Genomic DNA, 20,132 nt, shown 5'->3' on the forward strand with positions numbered 1-20,132 from the left:
TTTTCAAAAAATAAGAGAGATCATACTAAATGCATGTTATTTTTTATTTAGTACTGTCCTGAGTAAGATATTGTACATAAAAAATATTAACATTTAGTCCACAAGACAAAAAAATTTGTGAAATTATTAAAATAACAACACTCAAAAGTTTGGGAACCCTTGGTTCTTAATACTTTGTTCTGTCACCTGATGATCCTCGCTTGTCTTTCTGTTTTGTGATGGTTGTGCATGAGTCCCTTGTTTGTTCTGAACAGTTAAACTGAGCAGCAGTCTTCAGAAAAATCTTTAAGGTCCTGCAGATTCTTCAGTTTTCCAGCTTCTTTGCATATTTGAACCCTTTCCAGCAGTGACTTTATGATTTTGAGATACATCTTTTCAGACTGAGGACATTTGAGGGACTCAAACACAACTATTTAAAACGATTCAAACATTCACTGATGCTCCAGAAGGAAACAAGATGCATTAAGAGCTGGGGGTGAAAACTTTTGGAATTTGAAGATCAATGTAAATTGTACTTAATTTGTGTACCGGGAAACATACAAGTATCTTCTGTTGCTTACGAAGGGCAGAACTAAATGGAAAACAATTATATTTCAACAAAATAAGAAAAATTTGGCCATCTTCATAGTGTTCAAAGGTTTTCATCCCCCAGCTCTTAATGCATCTTGTTTCCTTCTGGAGCATCAGTGAATGTTTGAATCTTTTTAAATAGTTGTGTTTGAGTCCCTCAAATGTCCTCAGTGTGATAAGATGTATCTCAAAATCATACAGTCACTGCTGGAAAGTGTTCAAATATGCAAAGATGCTGGAAAACTGAAGAATCTGCAGGACCTTAAAGATTTTTCTGAAGAACGCTGCTCAGTTTAACTTTAACAAGGGACTCATGCACAACCATCACAAAACAGAAAGACAGTCGAGGATCATCAGGTATGATCTCTCTTATTTTTTTTAAATTACTCATATTTTCACAGATTCTGCAAGGGGTGCCCAAACTTTCGATCCCCACTGTATGTCATTTCTTTCAGTTGATGAAGTGTTAATTAGTAATAATATTAAAATGTGAATAATTTAAGATCATAACATTGTTCATTTAATAACCAAAATAAATTATACATATAGGGTTACTGCAAAGGTATCAGGCTCATCTGGTATCTGTATGCTGTGCTAGTACATAAGCTAACTAAAACAGACATTATTGGTTATTTTAACATAGTTCAACATTTATCATATGATTATTTTGTAAGAATTGTAATCAGCTACTAAAGAGAGTACCAATTAAATGTAATTCGAACCATTAGGATTTCTTGGGCTCGTAATGGAGATATGACTTGATTTGTCACCACATCGGCATGAAACAGAAGTTGCTATTATTGTGCTGTATACTCAAGTGAAACGGATTCCTGAAGAAGAGAAAAATATTCGGGGGGATTTTTTTTTTTCCATTGGGAAGTGATTGGATTACTGTTGTTTGCTATTCTTGCAATCTCATGTGAGTGACTGGTTGCTGGAGGGGAGGGGTTATTGCCCTGTCCGGTTATTGTCCTGTCAGTTAACATGTCATTACAGATGTTTAAACTTTTTAACATGGAGGTGCATGTGCATGGATAATTCATTATAAACGCTATATTCCATAAAAAAGAAAGAAATGTTGAGTTGGATTGGTGTTTTTAAAGTGCAGTAAATATTGCATTTTTTATATATAAAAAAATCCATGCACACACACACACACACACACACACACACACACACACACACACACACACACACACACACACACATATATATATATATATATATATATATATATATATATATATTAATTCATGTGTTATTTCATGCAAATCTTTAGTCAAAAACATTAATTTCCCTATTAAACCCCTGTGCAATACATCTCTTTTCTGATGACACATTCATTGGTGGGACAATAATTTATAACCCTTCAGCAACCTGTCATGAGAATGCAGCAATTAGAAAATGACAACAATCCAATCAATTCTCTATGGACACAGTCAAGTCCCGCCCTACATGTTTTCTTGTTCGAGAAGACGTTTCACTACATTTCATAATAAGGAAGAAAAGAGAAAAGAAAAGAATGCAATTTCCATTTCATGCCAACTTTAAGACCAGTAAATCAGCTTTGGGCGTGTTTTTTTTTTTTTCAGCAAGAAGTGGTTACATGATATCCATACTGCAGAGAAACATGAAATCTTACTCCACATCCCTCTTTCCCTCCCCAGGGAGCATGGCATGTTTTTAGCATCATGCATTTGACAAAAGGTTTGTCCCAGGCACAGATGTGTGTTTGGTTGTGACGGATATTTGTGCTGTACAATGTGTTAAATTCATAATGCAATTTCTAAAAGTGTTTCGGATTATCGTAAATTGACAAAAAACATAAGAAGCCAGAGAAATACTATATGTTGTTGTTTCACAAATCAACAAGATAAAAACAACATTTTTTAAAAATCAATGTAACTGAGCTTCATGAAAGTGAGAGTGAGGGATACTGCAGTAAATTTAGCTACAGCGTGCAGGGCTGTGTTTCCACGGCAACTGTGGGGGAGAACTCATGGATGCTTTAGAAAGGGAATCCAATATTCAGCAGGTTCCAGCGCTGGCAAGACTTTGGGACTTTCCTGAGTTACTCTTCTCTTTCTGCTCTCACTTTCCGTTTCAAACATCCGGAACTATTGCTGGAATTTTAAGGAACTGGATGTCTGGAACAGTGACACAGCATGATAAAGTACTTATTCACTTCTCTCAATGCAATTCTATATAATAAAAGTGAAAGTGAACAAAAATAGAGACAGATACATAAAGATAAGTCTCCAATTTGATTAAATCAAGAGAAAGGGTCAAAGGTTTTCCCGGTAAAATGATGCATCCGTTTACTCTGAAATGCACACAAATTATGCTTATGAGCATTTACTATCAAAACCATGTGCATTAATAGGACGTTTGTTCTGCTTTTGCTGCTACAACTGTATAACAAGATTTTCGACACCAGACTCAATAAAACATTTGAAATTGGTCCTAAATTCAGATGACCCAATAAAAAGAAATATGAGAGGGCCATCAATCATAATAGATAAATGGTCAAATAAACAGAATGAGGGATGTGCAGATCAAGTCACCTTCCCTGTAGCCTGCAGAGAGGTCAGCTCTCCTTCATTATTCAAGGCTCTTCAGAGAGGCCTGTCTGACTGAGCTAACCCGAGCTGGGGTCAACATGCCCTTTAAGGTAAGGAAGACCAGAAAGACTGAAACAAAAATGTTTTGCCTCTTGCACTGATGTCACTCATTTCCTGGCTATACCAACATGCAATGAAGGCCCTTAGAAAAACACAGTATTCTATAAATAAACATGACAGGGGCTGAGCTCATTAATGTCATATCATAACGCAAAGCTGCAAAGAAATGTAAAAGTAAAGAATTTAATAATAAGCAAATGTTTCAAACCAGAGTTAAGTTTTTCTAACAATCCCGTGAAACTCTACCCAAATAATGGGCCCTGGAGTCTACGTTTGATGGTCCACAATTATCGTTTGCAATAGATTCACACTGTCAAATTATTTTGTATACATTTGAAATTTGTCTATATTATACAACAGTCAAGTCTTAATAATTAATTAATTAATTCAAAGTGCCGATTGTTTGTGGTTTTGCGTGTTTTTGTCAAACTACGGTAGTCTGCTTGGTTGGGATTCCATGATGGATTTCATCTAACATGCAACAAGTGACTGTTCTTTGAGTGAGTCAATTGAATCATTTATTAAACCGATTAGTTTAAAACGCAGATTGCTTCCATCACGTGTTGTTTGGAAACGTTATCGCTGTGGAGCAAAACAAAGTAATATAGTGTATAAAATGTAAGTTACCCAATTTTAATATCTTGTTCAATTAACTGTTGTGCTGGTTGGCAATCTGCCCAGAAAAGAGGTAACTTAGGTCTTTTTGAGGTCTGTCCCAAAAATATTTGGATGCTCAAAACGGTGCATTTACGCAAAGGTGTTGCGTTATACCAGCCAAGAGAAGAAATAGAGACCAGAGACTTTCAAAGCTTCATTTCGTTAGGCTCTAAATTCTAAATCAATAGATATAATAAAGAAGAACATTGAATGTTCATATTTAATTTGATGAACCACCCTTGCGTTTACCCTGCTGTGAACTTGAGGGGAACATGACTTCAGTTTTAGTGACAAAAAAAAACCCCTGCATTTGAGCTAAGGTCCGATAACTTTAACTGTTTCTTGTTAATTGATAATAGGCAGCTTATTATTAAAAAGACATTTATTAGATTATGATCCATATCAGGAGATTTGCGCAGCACCACAACAAACCATACCTCATTTTTTACAGTTTTATTTAATCAGAATTCTATGCTCATTGCACAAAATATTTTGAGATCTAGAACATCACAGCATTACAGCAGACAGACAGCCAACATTAACAAACCACATTCAGCAAAATACAGCAATAAGTCACCATATGCTCTCTGGTAAAATTATGAGATTAGTTTTTACACACATTGCAAAAACTGAGGTGAAAGTCTAAATGAGAGATCCATGCTCCGCACAAATTCTTTCGAGATTTCAACAGGAAGGTCTATTCTCCATGAAGACTGACAAGTCAGGCTAACGCGACAGCAAATAACAGGTCTGCAACATAACCAGAATGCAATGACAACCTTTCCAAAATAAATATTTAAAGAAAAACATTAAAATCCAATATGTATTCTTACACAGCGCCTTGTTTTACATATATTTCATGAAATCACAAGCATATTCACATATGCTCAGATATTAGGTGAAGCAAGAAGTTATTTTAAATTTTCTAAGTGTAATAAAAGTACTTTTTAAGTACTGAACTTTCAATCTCTTTCGCCATAAATATTCTGAACATAACAGTCTCCATGGCAGCAAGGAAAGCCCCATGTGTTGTCTAGGCAACTGCATCAAAAACAGAAGGTTTATGTATTTATTATAAGTGGAAGGAGAGAGAATGAACATCCATTTGTTTTTGAGGATGTGGACAATTAACACAAAGCTCTGATTATTTAGTTTCCCCCTGTGGTGAACACTGCTCATGCCTCTTCAGATCAGTCAAGCTTTTCGTTTCATAACTCTTTGGCTCAGTGTTTCTTGTTTGGGAAGGCAGTGGATACACAACTCTGTTGCTTCCGAGCATCTGCTGATTTCTGGAGGCTCTGCTTTCTGTTCCTGCAGAGATTGATCACAGTTTCCAGACGCATTCGATTTCCACTCTGATGTTCAGGTGGGTTATGGGACTTGAGGATGCTGCGGCAAGCTCTCTGTTGCGTGTATATGTAGTACTTGATATCGATGTCATTCCCTCACCTGTAATTGATGTTATTGTCTGGCGCTGTTGATGTCTATGAGCAGCCTGTGTCAAAAGCATTTAAAGTTACTGACAGGCTTGACGGCTCATTTAGCCATGTCCTCAGCCACTGCCTTCCCTAATTTGTCTTTCAAGTAAGCCACTTTCTGCCAGTCGGACTTCAGTTCCAGCCATTCAAAGTACGGCACCTGTAAGGGAACACGGAAGGGGAGAGGTTGTGACTCATCTGTATACTTAAGAGTGAAAGTGTGGTCAACATTTCATGTTTTCTGGCAAGTCATTTCAGTGGCAATCACTGGAAAATGAAATTGAAGGGTAAAAGATTCAAGAACAGTTTAAACTTGTCCATAACCTAGGATTTACTGCATTGGCCAACAGTAAGCTGCTTTTGGTTTGAAAATGACTTTTGTGTAAACTGTGCTTCATAAACTACTACATAACAGACAATGGAATTGGAACGCAAAATCAATCCCAGAAAGTGGGGAAGTTTTATGAACTCTGGTGTATTAAAATGGCTGTTGTCAGCTAGTGCATCAAATGGCAAGAGTATTATGTCAGCCCTGTGCTCAGTTGGAAGTCAAGACGAGTCCAGCCTACTCTATCAAACTGTACCCCGGGAGGCAGAGGGCTAACAGGATTGGCCTACATGCTGCAGACAGAGCCTGAGTCCTTTTCCACAGTTCTGTCTTTATCGACGCTATTTATAACCCAAAGCCAGGGGGAATGCCTTTCATGTAATAGCTGAGACAACAGGAATACAGCTAATCAGGCTAACTACACCAGTATTATTAACGAAGGAGTATATCTAATAATAAGTGGTATTGTGATTTGGAAGACCATCAGTAAATGATATACAGCTAATACTGACCATCTGACCCCTAATGCCCACATAACTAAAGCATGCTTACAAAATTAGTTTACTTCGTGCAATAAAACACTGCTAACCTGCACTTCATTAAAACTCATTTACCAGGTACAATATTTATAACATTTAGGAATCATTGCACAGCAAGTACAACTATAATGATAAATGTTTTAATCATTGTTTTAATTCTACGAGAATAAAGAGGACATCATCACAACTATAACGATAAAGACAAAGAGGAACACTATTGTTAAAATCACATTCAGGTCATTTTTCTTTCCAGTTTCCATCAGAATATACTCAACAACAAAGAGCTTGAAAGGTTAAAGTGGCAAGCGTCATAAACTGCAGTGAGTGCTTATATTAAACAGAACGTTAACGGTTGTTGCTGTTTTTTGTGCAAATGGATCTTAATTCAATGAGAATCGTGAAGTTCACTCCACAGATAAAACGTTATTAACACAGAGGAAAGATAGCATTGGAGTCACTTTAAGAATGATTATTTCACTGTGTCTCACCTCCACCACTATGAACCCAGCCAGCTGTAGGTGACGTTTCTGCATGGCAAAGCGGCCCAGCAGATCCTTGCTCTTGAGACAAAAGTTAGGAAACTCCCAAGCCACAAATGCTATTCTGGAAATAGACATACACAACTGACAAATTTAGAAATAATCTCTGTATGTGAACTTAGGACAAGGCTTTCACTTTAACACTCACCTCCGTGCCCCTGCAGGTAAGGCATCACGTCCACCACCTCCAGGTAAATGAGGGGCTTTCAAGTTCTCCAAATCAATTGGCTTATTTTCTGAATCTACCATAAGCTCTCCATCTGTGGTGAAAACAAAAAACAGATTCACATATTAACAGGAGATTATGTAAGACTCCTGCTTAAGGATTCATGATCAATGAATGGGAATTAAATATGTCCTCGGTTACCTTGGAAAAGTACTTAACTTCACAGTTGCTACTCACCTATTGTCCATCCGTATATGGTTTTGACGGCGGTGCGGAGGGCCTGTGTCCGGCCGTTTGTCAGGCTCTGGAGGGCTGTGTGTAGGCTGCTCTGCAGAGGGGTGCTGACCTCCACTTTGGGCTGGGGGGCTGGCAGCAGCACAGTGGGGGATTCGGTAGTGATTCCTAGAGGCTCCAGCTGAGCAAAGGCAGAGATATGGAGCAATTTCAGCCGATAGGTCTCGGTCCGATCCACAGTGCCTCCTGCTGGATAGGTCAGGAAAACGTTTTCATGACATCATACAACTGCAGACTGACTATAGTGCACAGTGCAAAGATTGACAGACTTGGTCACTATGAAATTTCCTTGTATGAAGAAGAAGAAGAAGAAAAAAAAATAGTTTATGTTGATTGACATTTATGCTTATGTGATCCATGGAAAGGTTTGGGGTTGACAAGTCCTTAAAGTGTTTTTTAAAGAAGTCCCTTACGCTCACCAAATCTAAATTTACCAAAATAAACAAATTACAGTAAAACAGCAATATTGTGAAATATAACAATCTATTCTACTTTTTATATCTTTTTAAAATTAGATGTATTCCTGTGATGACAAAGCTGAATTTTCAGCAGCCATTACTCCAGTATTCACTATCACACGATCCTTCAGAAATCATTTTAATATGCTGATTTGGTGCTAAAGAAATATTTATAATTTTTATTAATGTTAATTAATTGTGCGGCATAATATTTTTATGGAAACCAGAATACTGTTTTTTTTTTTTTTTTTTAGGATTCTTTGATGAATAGAAAGTTCAAAACACCATTATTTGTGATAGAAATGACAATTTAAAAGCTAATGTGTTCTTGCTGAATAAAATGATTTAAAAAAATCTTATTTCCCACAAACGTTTGAAGGGTATTGTATGTTAAATCTGCCTCTAACGACAAAGTAAAGACAGACACTGGACAGCGAGGTTATACTGCCACCATGTGTCTCGGATGAGAGCAGCAACTGATCAAAGTGCGACATAAGAAATGTGAATTCAGCAGTTTTCCCAAAATGGAGTACAGCCTTTTCTGAATACTTTTAGCATATTCATGCCTATGCACCTGTAAGTTTCTTCAGAAAGTCATACTGGGCAACAGAGGAGATGTAATAAGGATTGGCCTGGTTCAGCACACACAGCGACCAGACCACGTCTGTTTTCAGGAATGGCTCCAAATTCTGAAAGGAACCTTCCAAAGCTTTGTGTACCTATAGCCACACAATAAAACATAATAGGTACATGCACATACATACACACTCTCCATTGCATTTAATCAAGTATAATAATAATACAATATTAAAAACCGGTTACCTTTTGGTAAAACTCCTCTCCTTTACCGAGTTGGAAGTTGAGTTTGGCGAAAGACATGAGGAGATTACACACCTGCAGAGTGCTGTAGTTTTCACTGTTACTCACATAGTGCTGAAAAACAACAGACAGGGGAAAAAAGAATAAATATGTTAACATAGACTGGTGAAAGACGATTTAAATCAAACTAAATAAAAGGTTTTTTTCTTGGTGCTGATCTGATAAAAAAGGATTCCAGACCTGAGCAAAGCCTTCAAACATAGGCAAGTGGAGCCACTTGAGAAAGGCTAGAGACTTGGCACAGCGGGTGACGTCGAGGGAACTCAGTTCTGATAACCTAGGCAACAGCTCTGCCGCTATTCTCTGGAGCACTTGTGTCTGGTGAAAATTCAGCTTACCTTTTATTTAGAGAAAGACGAGAACACAATTAGATTTAGAGTTATTTATACCAGTCTAGGCAAGAATCAAGTTTTATGAGGTTAATTGCAAAAAATGTCACTGACCATAAACGTATGCAATGTCAAGCAGCAAAGGTGTTTTAAGTTCAAAAGAGGGTTTCTGGTTCAGGTGGTATGAGAGAGCACGTAATAAAGGAACGGCTCGTCTGTTTTGAGAGGCCAGTGCAAAGGCCACCCTCCGGATATCCTCAGCGCTGAAGCTCTCTGCCAACTCCAGAGCCTAGAAAACACAAGATACTGTTCAGTGCTAGACAATCAAGTTACACAAACCTAATACAACATGAAGCAGATTTTTTAAAACGTGTAGGTGGCTAAAGATGTTTGTGTGTGTGTGTGTGTGTGTTTACTCACTTTGTCCTCCAGTTTGTCCATGAGAGAGGGGGTGAAGAGCGAAGCACGGCCCATGAGAATGCTGACGGTACGACTGTCACACAGCTCTGTCCAGCGCAGCTCCAGCTGTTTCAGCAGCGCTGTGGTAAGTGCTTCATTTTCATACCTATTACAACACGAACAACAGCATTATGAGAACAGACCAGCTACTTACTGGACCAACTGCAGCATCAAGAACTTAAGAAACTTTTAAGAAAAAATTACTGACATAGATATTCATTCATATCCGTTCATTCAAAGCAAATGCATACTCATACTTACGTTTGAAGTCTCTTATGCTCAGTAGGGCTAATACAGTAAAAACAGTAATATAGTGAAAATGATTACAATTTAAAATAACTGTTAATATATTTTAAATTGTAATTTATTGTATTGTGATGCCAAAGCTGAATTTTCAGCAGCATTATGCCAGTCGCTACAAGTCGTACTTCAGCGTATTGAGATTCTTTAGAAATCATTCTAATATGCTGATTTGGTGCTCAAGAAACATTTATTATCAATATTGTAAACAGTTGCATTGGAATGATACCGATTTTAGGATTCTCTGAGAAAAAGTTAAAAAGTGAAGCATTTAATTGCTTTTTTTTTTTTTCAATGTACAAGTCTTTACAATCAGTTTTTATCAGTTTAATGCATCCTCACTAAATAAAACTTATAGAAAATATCTTATAGACCCAAACTTTTTAACAGTAATAGAACAGTAATAGAGTAATTTAATTTAGTCAAATCCAATACATTTTAAAATATCTAAACTAAGACTGGGATAAAATGTAAAAGTTTTTTTTAAAGGTTCAATTTTACATTTTGTTGCGGTAGTAATGACTTTAATTATGAATCAAGCTGTCAAGCATGTGAATCCCACCCTCGTCTTTGTTGAAAGGCTACCCAGTCCATCAGGTACGCCAGGTGCCGGTAAGTGAGACGCCGGATCCTCCAGAGCACTTCATTCTGGATGGAGCAGAGTAGAGGGGCATCACAAGGGACACCCAACATAGTAAGAGCACGCAGAAGTCCCACCAGAGAACCATTCCACACCGAGGACACCTGTGAGAGAAGAACAACAAAGATAATCTTCTGCCATCTCAATATCAATGACAAGCAGACTTTCCATTCAGTCTTGGCTACCTGAGAGTGAACGGTCTCCAGCATGCTCTCGCACCGCGGATCCTTTAGGATCCCTTTGCCACCCTTCTCCATGACCCGCAGGTTCAGCTGGACAAGACACCTGGCAGCATCGCCGGCGGATCCACCATGCTCTGCCCACAACTGAAGCACTTCCTCTGGGGTGGATGCCTTTTCAACAAGTCGAACTAGTTGTGTTTGCTCATATGGCAATGTCGTTGTCTCCTCCATCCTAGCTAGTTCACTGCTCTGACAGAGGTGTCTAGCTGAAGGACGGATCCAAGACAGAGACATCTGGCACATCGCTTCTGTCTGGTGGACTGTTGAGGTCTGTAGTCGGGCTGAGGCTGTAGCAGCCTGAGGACAGCGAGGAAACAATCGCGCCCATCTGCACAGCAGCCTGGTGGTCATTTTGAAAAGAGGACTTCCTGTATTCAACAACCAGTCAAAGCATCTGCCCCACACCTCACCTGAGCAGTGCACCTAGGAATCGATCAAACAGCACATATAAGAAAAGACACAGCCCAAACTTACATTAAAAATAGCACCAGTCAGATATAAATGTTAAAATATAATTTATGTGGTAGTGTTTTGCCTTTAGCCAAGCATTTAAAAAAGCATATACCATTTTGTATTTTATTTTGTAACGTTACTTATTTTACTAGTACTGTTGCTTTCAAAAGAATAGCACTTAACTTCAACACTCCCCAAATATACTGAATGTGGCCACCATAATAAAGATCTGTCAAATTTCTGAATTACCTGGCTGTCTATAATGGGTTAAAGTCTATTCTGACCTTGCCGATTTGGGCAGGCGCCGCGAAGAGCTTATGAAACTGTCAACATTATCAAGCAAGACTTTTCGGCAACCCAATAAACACCAATACAGTTTAATAAACATGTTTTAGCAAAACTGAACAGGACGGCGCTGTCACCACCGATGAAAAATATATTGCCTTCTCTTACCTTGTCAAACCAGCTTTTATGAGAGCAGCGACGACATTCACATGGAGGAAAGAGCAGAAGGAGTCGCGGATTTTTTGCGTCAGGGAACCGGCAACACGTGATTTCGACAGCGCATTGTGATTGGTTGACATGCCTATGAATTGCAAAGAGAAACTGTGAGACTTGTGTTGACTGGAGGTCTATGGTCAGTTCCCATAGTAGATAATGCAAAGTGGGGGAAATTTTTTTTTGCTAATGCTTTTATAGATAAATAGATTTCTTCCCCAGCTAATAATTACATTACTCATGTATTTTTTACATTTTACCTTAATAAATAAATAAATATAAATAAATAAATAAATAAATAAATAAATAAATAAATAAATAAATAAAAATTAATTATTATTATTATTGTTTTTACATATACACTTAACATTTTCAGTTACTTTGATACTTTTTTGGAAAAAAACTGCTAATTTGGTGACAAAAGAAACAAAAGCCGGTGGGGAAAATAAATAAATAAATAAATTAAAACAACTATTTATACCATTTTATCTGCATCTGAATTAAGCAAACCACTTCAAATGTGCAGTGAAGTACATTTTTTTATCCTTTTAATAAAGTTTTAATAATCAGTGTTGGATAAATTGCTCTAAAAAGTAATTAATTGCTAATTACATCTTCAACAGTGTAATTATAATATTAATTACTTACACTAAAAAGTAATGCCTTATTCATTAATTACTTCCTAAGTCTCATATCAACCTCAACCAGCTGAAGAATACAAGATAGATGTGAAACTGCTCATTTAATTATTTCAAATAAATTAAATAAAATTGCAGAAATTATTCTGGAACTGACCAAAGGGAGAAGACTACATTAAAATAAACATCCATTTAACATTAGAAGTGAAATGTTGACGTTAAATCCATGTTTTAGAATTGTTCTATATTTAATCCCATTACACCCAGTATACTGTTACTGATATGATGTACTGTACCCTCCACTTTTAGTGTTTATCCTTTTGAGCTTTCTTTTTTTTTTTATCACAAAATTCTAATGTAGCAATTAAAGTAAAACACTTCAAAGTAGGGAGAAAATATCATGATAGTTTTTCTTCAAATGCATGCTGGCCACAATTATTGGCACCCCTAGAAATTATTTATTAGCACACCAGGGTGACTATTAGCATGATATTGTCCAGTCTGGCTTCCTGTTCCACATGAATATAAATATGAGGCTAAATACCCCTTAATTGTGTCCCTGTAGCTCAATTGGTAGAGCATTGCATTATTAAGCGCAAAGTTGGGGGTTTGATTCCCCGGGAACACATGATAGGTAAAAATTGATAGCCTGAATACACTGTGAGTCGCTTTGGATAAAAGCGTCTGCTAAATGCATAAATTTAATTTAATTTAATTTAATTTAAGGAGTAAAACCAAAGAATATAGTTCTGATGTACAGTACATAACAAGATTGTTGAGCTTCACAGAATAGAAAGTGGCTGTAAGAAAAGAGCTAAAGCACTGACAATCCAAATTTCCACAATCAGGGCAATAATCAAAGGGTTTCAATCAAGTAAAGATGTTTTCTGTCTGGAAGAGGACATGTGTCATCCTTATGCACAGTGAGGAGAAGAGTTTGAGTGGCTAAAGACTCCCAGTCCTCTGACCTGAACCCTATAGAAAATGAGAGGAGTGAACTGAAGAGAAGAAGCACCAACATGGAGCTGTGAATCTGAAGGATCTGGAGAGATTTTGCATGAAGGAATGGTCTATGATCTCTTATCAGGTGTTCTCCAAACTCTTCAGGCATCATAGGAGAAAACTCTTGGGAAATAAAAAAACAACTGGGTGCCAATAATTGTGGCCAACATGAACTTGAGAAAACATTTATTTCTCCCCACTTTCAATTGTTTTACTCTGATGGAAGTTTAGAATTTTGTGATTTTTTTAAAATGAAAGATCAAAAGGATAAACAATGCAGATTTATTTTCACAGCTGCCTTTGCTCATATTTACCAAGGGTGCCAATAATAGTGGAAGGCACTATATAATATGTATCCCTGATTAATACTGCCTCTGTATGAACTTCTTATACACGTTTTCTCAGTATATATTGCCGCGTACTTACCTTTCAGAACCTATATAGGCTACTTGAAAAATATTACTTGGAAAATAACATTAACCTCATTACTATAACAGCGGTGAGGGTTAACAACTACATGGCTTTCTTTCAGATCACACGATCTTTTTAAATAAGTCATTAACATAACTTAATAATGTTTTGTTCATATTCGCTAAATATCCATTAATTTAAGGAGAGTTTTGCAATCTAGCAAGCGAGAAAACTATTGCAGTCGAGAAAAAGCTACTAATCAAGATGTCCAGCAGATGGCAGTATTGACTAATTCATTAATCAAATTAATTCACTGCCACTTGTTTAGTTGGTCCGGAATGTTTTTTCTTCTTTTTGTTTCTATAATTTTTTTTTTTTTTTTTTTGATGGTGATATACATACATATGTTACATCTTTTTTTCAAAAAGCTGTCTTGATTGAAATCATATTTGAGCTAGTCTGGTGATTGGTAAGCTCAGCCATAAAGCTCCAGGTTTTGTGTACCGAACAATATAAACTGATTGAATTGATCAAATCCTTCATTAACCGCTCCAGTGGTATTATTCTCTAATGGGAACAGGGTGCACACATGCACAATAGAAGTCTTTTGTGGGTTCAGTAATAGCATGAAAGCAGCAAACATTTTGTAGAAGATGATTTCATCTAAATCAGCCTAAGCTGTGTCTATAATGGAGTGCTGCGACAGTCAAGAGAGCAAAACATAATGTCCAAGAAGAAAATAGAAAATTATACATTCTGTTTTTGGAGGTACTTGCAGGTTTAATTTATTTTGTAGTTTGGCTGATTATTTTCAGGATATTCGAGTGTGGAAAGTCTTTTGAAATGACACTGTAGTAGAAGGATACATTCTTCAATTTAGGAGATTTGTATAATATATTTTAAATATTTTATTACATTTATATAATTTGATTGATTACTGCATTAGTGGTCAGAAGAGAAATACTCAATAATTTGGTAAATCAGTAGTACAATGTCCTCTGGAAAGAAAGAAAGTTCTGGTCTGGAAACTGGCTACAGTGTTTTTTTATTTATTTTTTTTGTACATTTTTTTTTTTTTTTATAAACAGGCATGTTTGTATTATGAATGAAAGAGAAGTAGATTTTGCTTTTGATTTTTTTCTCCTTAAAGATCAAGTGCAAGGCAGGGGAGAAAGGAAATGGTTCAATCTCATACAAGTCTGTTTTTTTTTTATATTGAATTTAAGAGATAGAAAAGGGCAAGTGAAACATTTTTCAGTAATGAGGCAGCTCAACCGGAGGTGAATGGAAAGGATAAACTTTTAGAAGCAGTGTAATATGGAGCAGTTCCATTAACTGCCCTTTTCAAGTGCCACTTTGGAAAGATAGAGTAAAAGTGAGACACAAAGAGAAGAACGGAGAGTTACAATCACTGACTGAACCTTTATCTGGTGATTTATGCTCCATTCCATCAGCTCTCCACGGCCTACATAGACATCTGGTTAATGGTGTGATTTACATTAACGACACAGAGAGGTGCAGGCCGTTTTACAGTCTTTAATGCACACATCAGAACTTTGACATGCTTCATACTTAGTCGGCTGAATTTGCATAAGCTTCCAGTAGATACCCATAAGACTTTGAGATAGATTTGTGTAATGTTTTATGCCATTTGAAGAAAGGCATATTTTAACCAACATTTTAAAACTCAATCTAATCTTTGTGTAAAACTGAGGTGCATTTGAATGTCTCTTAAACGGAGCAGAATGGTAATTAGTTGGCCAGGTTAAGTGAAGTTAAGTATCTGTCAATCGCACTCATGATAGTTTAACAGTAATAAGCTGAGAGCTCTGGCCTCCTCTAAGGATCTTATTTTAGAGGTCTCTTAGTACAGACTTCATATTTTATTTCTATTGCAAATTTAAGAAATCTAGTGGGTTAGGCTTTGGGGATCTGTATAACTAGACTGAGCTTAGTTCATAATTAAGGGAGTCTGATGTCCTGATTTAACTGAGAACTTTAAGCCAAAAAGAACACTTTCAATGAAATAGTGAATGACTTTAAGAGCTACTGTATCCACCTTATGTTTTAATTTCAATGATGCCTCTTATTATGATGAAAACATTGTGCATGTGAGGAGAGAAAATTCTAATAAATTCATCATTGCCTAACGAGGTACAGTTCAATTAAATTTATGCATTTAGCAGAAGCTTTTATCCAAAGCAACTTACAGTACATTTGGGCTAACGGTTTTTACCTGTGTTCCCTGGGAATTGAACCCACAACCTTGCACTGTTAATGCAATGCTCTACCACTTGAGACACAGGAACAGTGACTTCATGATAATAATTAACAGTATTATTCAACAGTTAGTTCTGATCTGAGAATTTGATTGGCGGGAGTGTCATTCCAAAAGCGTATACAGTCCATCATTTGCCAGTAGTTCAATAGAACTTGTCACCACAGTTATCTAACAATGCGTTTGGGAAACACACCCCTGCTTGTTTTAATGGAGGCTCCTCACATAAAATAAACAAAAGTCTGAATTGTAAGATAAAAAAAAATAAAAATAAAAAAATAAATAAAATATATATACATATATATATATATATATATATATATATATATATATATATATATATATATATTTGCATTGCATCACCTGCTCACTAATGGAGCCTCTGCAGTGAATGGGTGCCGTCAGAACGAGAGTCCAAACAGCTGATAAAAACATCACAATAATTCAATGTAATCCACACTACTCCATTGCATCAATTCATTTCTTGTAAAATGAAAAGCAGCGAAAGTGAAAAATGTTTGTATTTGTTCAATTTAAACCGTTTCCAGCAAAAATACAGTCCATGTGAGTCTATATAATATTGAACCATTCCGTATGACATACATGGTTTATGGTTGATTTTAAATAATTTCTGAGCATTTAATTTTTCACAGTTTTTAGCTCTGTGTGTGTCTGTGAGTTTAAGTGCTGAGATGAGCAAGGCTCCCTGCTTGTAATGAGCATTCTAAAAAGCAACACAAGCCTAACACCTTCCCTTGTAATAATTTGCAGTGAGAAGCGTTTCTATCAGTTTTACAACAAAAGAGAACATTATAACATGTTTTTACTCCACAACATCAGTAACAGTTAGTGTTAGAAATAACTTCCTTCTGAGATCTGATTTGGCCTCTTATCACAGAATGAGGCAGAAGATATATTTTCATCTGTAATACAGGCTGCGTCGTTCAGCAGTGGATTATAAATATACTTAATTTTTATACTTAACTATATATTGTCGCAGTCGAGTATTTATTGGCATCATGCTTCATCATTCAAAAAGTTTCTATCTTCTCTTTATTCAGTTACAATGATAGCTGAATACATTATTCCAGGGTAACCAAACTTGGTTTTGGAGGGCCGGTATCCTGCAGAGTTCAGCTCCGACCCCAATCAAACAAACCTAAACCAGCTAATCAAGGTCTTAGGTATACTTGAAACTTCCAGGCACGTGTGTTGAGGCAAGTTGGAGCTAAACTCTGCAGGACACCTGCCTTTCAGGACAGAGTTTGGTGGTGACCCCTGCCTTAACCATATGAGGGATTTCCTCGAAAGCCATGAGTTTTATTACTTCTGTGTTATTACTTTTTAGTCTCTGCATGAGGGCGCCATCTGGTGTCCAGTATGATTGAACAGACGTGTTTTGTACTCAGTGAAGTAATTTCTTTATTTTTATGGTCAATTTTTGCAGTATGTAGCAAGAGATTTTTATCTTATGTGTGCACATACTGTGTATTATTTTGTGTCTTACATTGTTCTTTCAGGTATGGTGACCAAACACACTCTCACACTGCCAGATTGCTTTTTGGGCAAACTGAAAGCCATGTATACATCTCCACTGAAGCGAATCAGACCCCATTCTTTTCAATTTCTTCTACCCCCTCTATCTTTTTCACTCACTCTCCCTGTTGTATTGTTGTATCACCACCTCTCTAACTGTATGGTTGTTGCTCCTGTCTTTCTCTGCCTGGTGGTTGCCAGTTCCATTATGACATGATGATGGCTCTGAGAGCCCATTTGTAGTGTATCTCTCCCTTGGCTCAAAAGTTTGTTGGTTTTATTATTTTTTTTTAATTTGTATTGTATTTTATTTTATAGTATTTTTTTCTGTTCTCCAACTGCATTGCTCTTTGTGACCTGATATCAGTGAAATCAGCTCTGAATTCCACACGCTGTACTATGCCATTCTATAAAAATGTGTTTAGAAACATGCTCACACTATGTATATGTCCACTATGCGCAGTTATTATCTGCTGCAGCCAAGCAGCTAATGACAGCTCTTTTAAAACAGAGAGCTATGTGAATGTTTTGCCCATGTTTGCTGCTTTTCTCACATCATTGAAAATATCCATAGTAAGCTTGTTGCCAAATAATTATTCTGACCAAGGCACAGGAGTTCAAGACAGTGGTGGTTCAGCTCAGAGAAATGAAGATTTTTACAAACCGTTACAAACCAATACAAACCAGTTTTCAACTGTGGCTTTTCAACACGATGATGATTTCGCTTTAGATGAAGCAAATGAATTGTACTTACCATAAATGTTGGATCTGGTTCTGCAACTGATTCTTCGTGAACATTTGATTTTATTTTGTTTTAAACTAATAAAAGTCACTTTTTGAAGTGATTTAAATTTATGAAAGGAACAATTTACCAATGTCCTCATTTCGTGATTATAGCTATATGTGCTATAATAATGTGTTTCTTGTGCAATAAAGCTTTAGATGTTAAATGCTTTTAGAACAAATAAATGAAGCTTCAGTGTGGTGCATCAATCTTCAAGTCTACCGAAGTCACACAAAATGTTTTTGTTACTCTGATAATATTCCTCTTCAGTGAAATGTTAACCTGAGTGGTTTTATGTACTGGATTTATTTTAGAGATGTGTCTAACAACACAGTTGTTTACAGTGCAGCTTCAGTAATTGGAAATTATGTGATTCATCTGCTTGTTTTGATGAATTTTTCTATTTAAAGTTGGTATTATCCCTTTTAGCTTCCACCATGGATGTACATGCTGTGCACTACTGTGGATTTATTTTTTTTACATCATCAGTTGGTCAGCACCAAACCACTTTAGAATTTAAAAAATAGAATCGACTTTAAGTGGAGCTGGAATCCATTGTGACCGTGGCTAGCTTTTGTACATGGCAAGAAATGTAATAAACAACAACATCAAAAAATACCTGCTTGCTATAAAAAGAAAAACACACACACAAAAAAGCAAGATAAACCCAAAACAAAGCAAAATTTTGCAGGCAAATGTTTCGGTCACAAGTGACCTTGCTCAATGTCAGCTTTTAAACATATAAAACAAAGAAGTGTGTATGAGCCTTCTTTTACCTTTTCACTTTTCACACACAAGCATGGTTGTATAAATCTGGTAAATGTGTTTTGTAGTGAGGCCTGAAGAACACAGATTACACCACAGAGGTGTGATTACTAAGTGTGAGTCCTCTCTCTCTCAGACACACACATTTGCGCACATACCCGCTCCCACAAACGTCATGCACAACCTCTTTCAAACGGGCTTAAGCCTTTAGAGACGTGACCTTCAACTCCATTCCTTGGAAAAGTGAAGGAAAAACTGTTTGAAATAAAATAAGTCTGAGAGGAAGAGGGACCAGGGGGACATGGTGAGGAGTGTGACCTCTAAATCTGAGACTCCCTGTGTGTGTGGTTGTCATACACCATGATTTCACTCCCACTTAACTTTTTTAGACTATTTTTATGCAGCCGTTAAGAATTCCTGTGATCTTTTGGCTGTCGGCGGGCTTGTGTATGAGCAAACGAGATGACCTGTGTTCAACAAAGTTTAATCTGAAAGATTCAGAGAGCAAAATGTTCTGTGTGCAGCTCCCTCATGTCACCGGGGTTAAATGTGTAGGACAAAGCATTGAATAATGAGCACCGAGCTAGTGAATAATATATGGAGTAATGTACAGTCAGCTGGTCATTATCGTCTAGGGCTAGCTTTGTCGCAAAATAACGTGTAGGCCTACATCATCTCTCTCATTACATGACAACTCACCAAGTAAATAAATACTTGGACATATTATAAAATAATTCCTCTATGGAGTAAACAAATGGGATTTTTACTGTTCTACTTCACACAGAATAAAAAACCCCCCAAAGAGTTATAAATGGAAGCAAAACATGTGATGAGAGGGCAGGAAGTCGTGAGGTGGCTTTGAAACTAGGTACTTTCAATGACTTAACACAGTAGGGTTATTGAGTAGGAACGTGCAGATGAGAGGTTTTAAAGGCAGTAAACACGGTGAGATTGCACAGTGTCCATTTTCAGCAGTTAAAGGGCTTGCACGTGATAAAAGGGACTACAGAGAGAGAGATTGAGCTCTGATCTGCACAGATGCATTTGAACAGCACAAAGACATAAATGACCCCACATGCTCAACAGCCATCCAATCAATGTTACGTTTAGTTTCTCGTGCTCATGCAGACAGATGGAAAAACTCTTTCAGATTTACAGACAATGTCTCACTGGGTGTTATCTGTTCTTTTCACTCAGCATTTTTTTTT

The 20,132-nt window shown here is 36.8% G+C and overlaps 1 protein-coding gene across 1 annotated transcript; it reads right to left on the bottom strand.

Moving 5' to 3' along the window:
- Positions 1-4,346: 4,346 nt before the first annotated feature.
- Positions 4,347-11,552, bottom strand: LOC113059862 (FAST kinase domain-containing protein 4-like). Its single transcript, XM_026228500.1, has 12 exons — positions 11,466-11,552; positions 10,503-10,982; positions 10,240-10,421; positions 9,339-9,483; positions 9,033-9,207; positions 8,770-8,927; positions 8,533-8,643; positions 8,285-8,429; positions 7,196-7,441; positions 6,941-7,052; positions 6,742-6,856; positions 4,347-5,546 (listed from the first exon to the last, which is right to left on the bottom strand). Exons 2-12 carry the CDS (start codon positions 10,908-10,910, stop codon positions 5,445-5,447), a joined length of 1,899 nt encoding a protein of 632 aa, XP_026084285.1. The 5' UTR covers positions 10,911-10,982; positions 11,466-11,552; the 3' UTR covers positions 4,347-5,444.
- Between the last annotated feature and the right edge of the window lie 8,580 nt (positions 11,553-20,132).

This window comes from Carassius auratus, chromosome 41, assembly GCF_003368295.1.
Source record: "Carassius auratus strain Wakin chromosome 41, ASM336829v1, whole genome shotgun sequence".
In the NCBI taxonomy this organism is placed as follows: Eukaryota; Metazoa; Chordata; class Actinopteri; order Cypriniformes; family Cyprinidae; genus Carassius; species Carassius auratus.

Coding starts and splice junctions, on each gene's coding strand:
- LOC113059862 (XM_026228500.1), bottom strand. CDS start 10,910: ATGACCACCAGGCTGCTGTGCAGATGGGCGCGATTGTTTCCTCGCTGT. Junction 8,644..8,769: donor TGTTTGAAGGCTTTGCTCAG/GTCTGGAATCCT, acceptor GTTGTTTTTCAG/CACTATGTGAGTAACAGTGA. Junction 8,430..8,532: donor GAGAGGAGTTTTACCAAAAG/GTAACCGGTTTT, acceptor GTGTGGCTATAG/GTACACAAAGCTTTGGAAGG.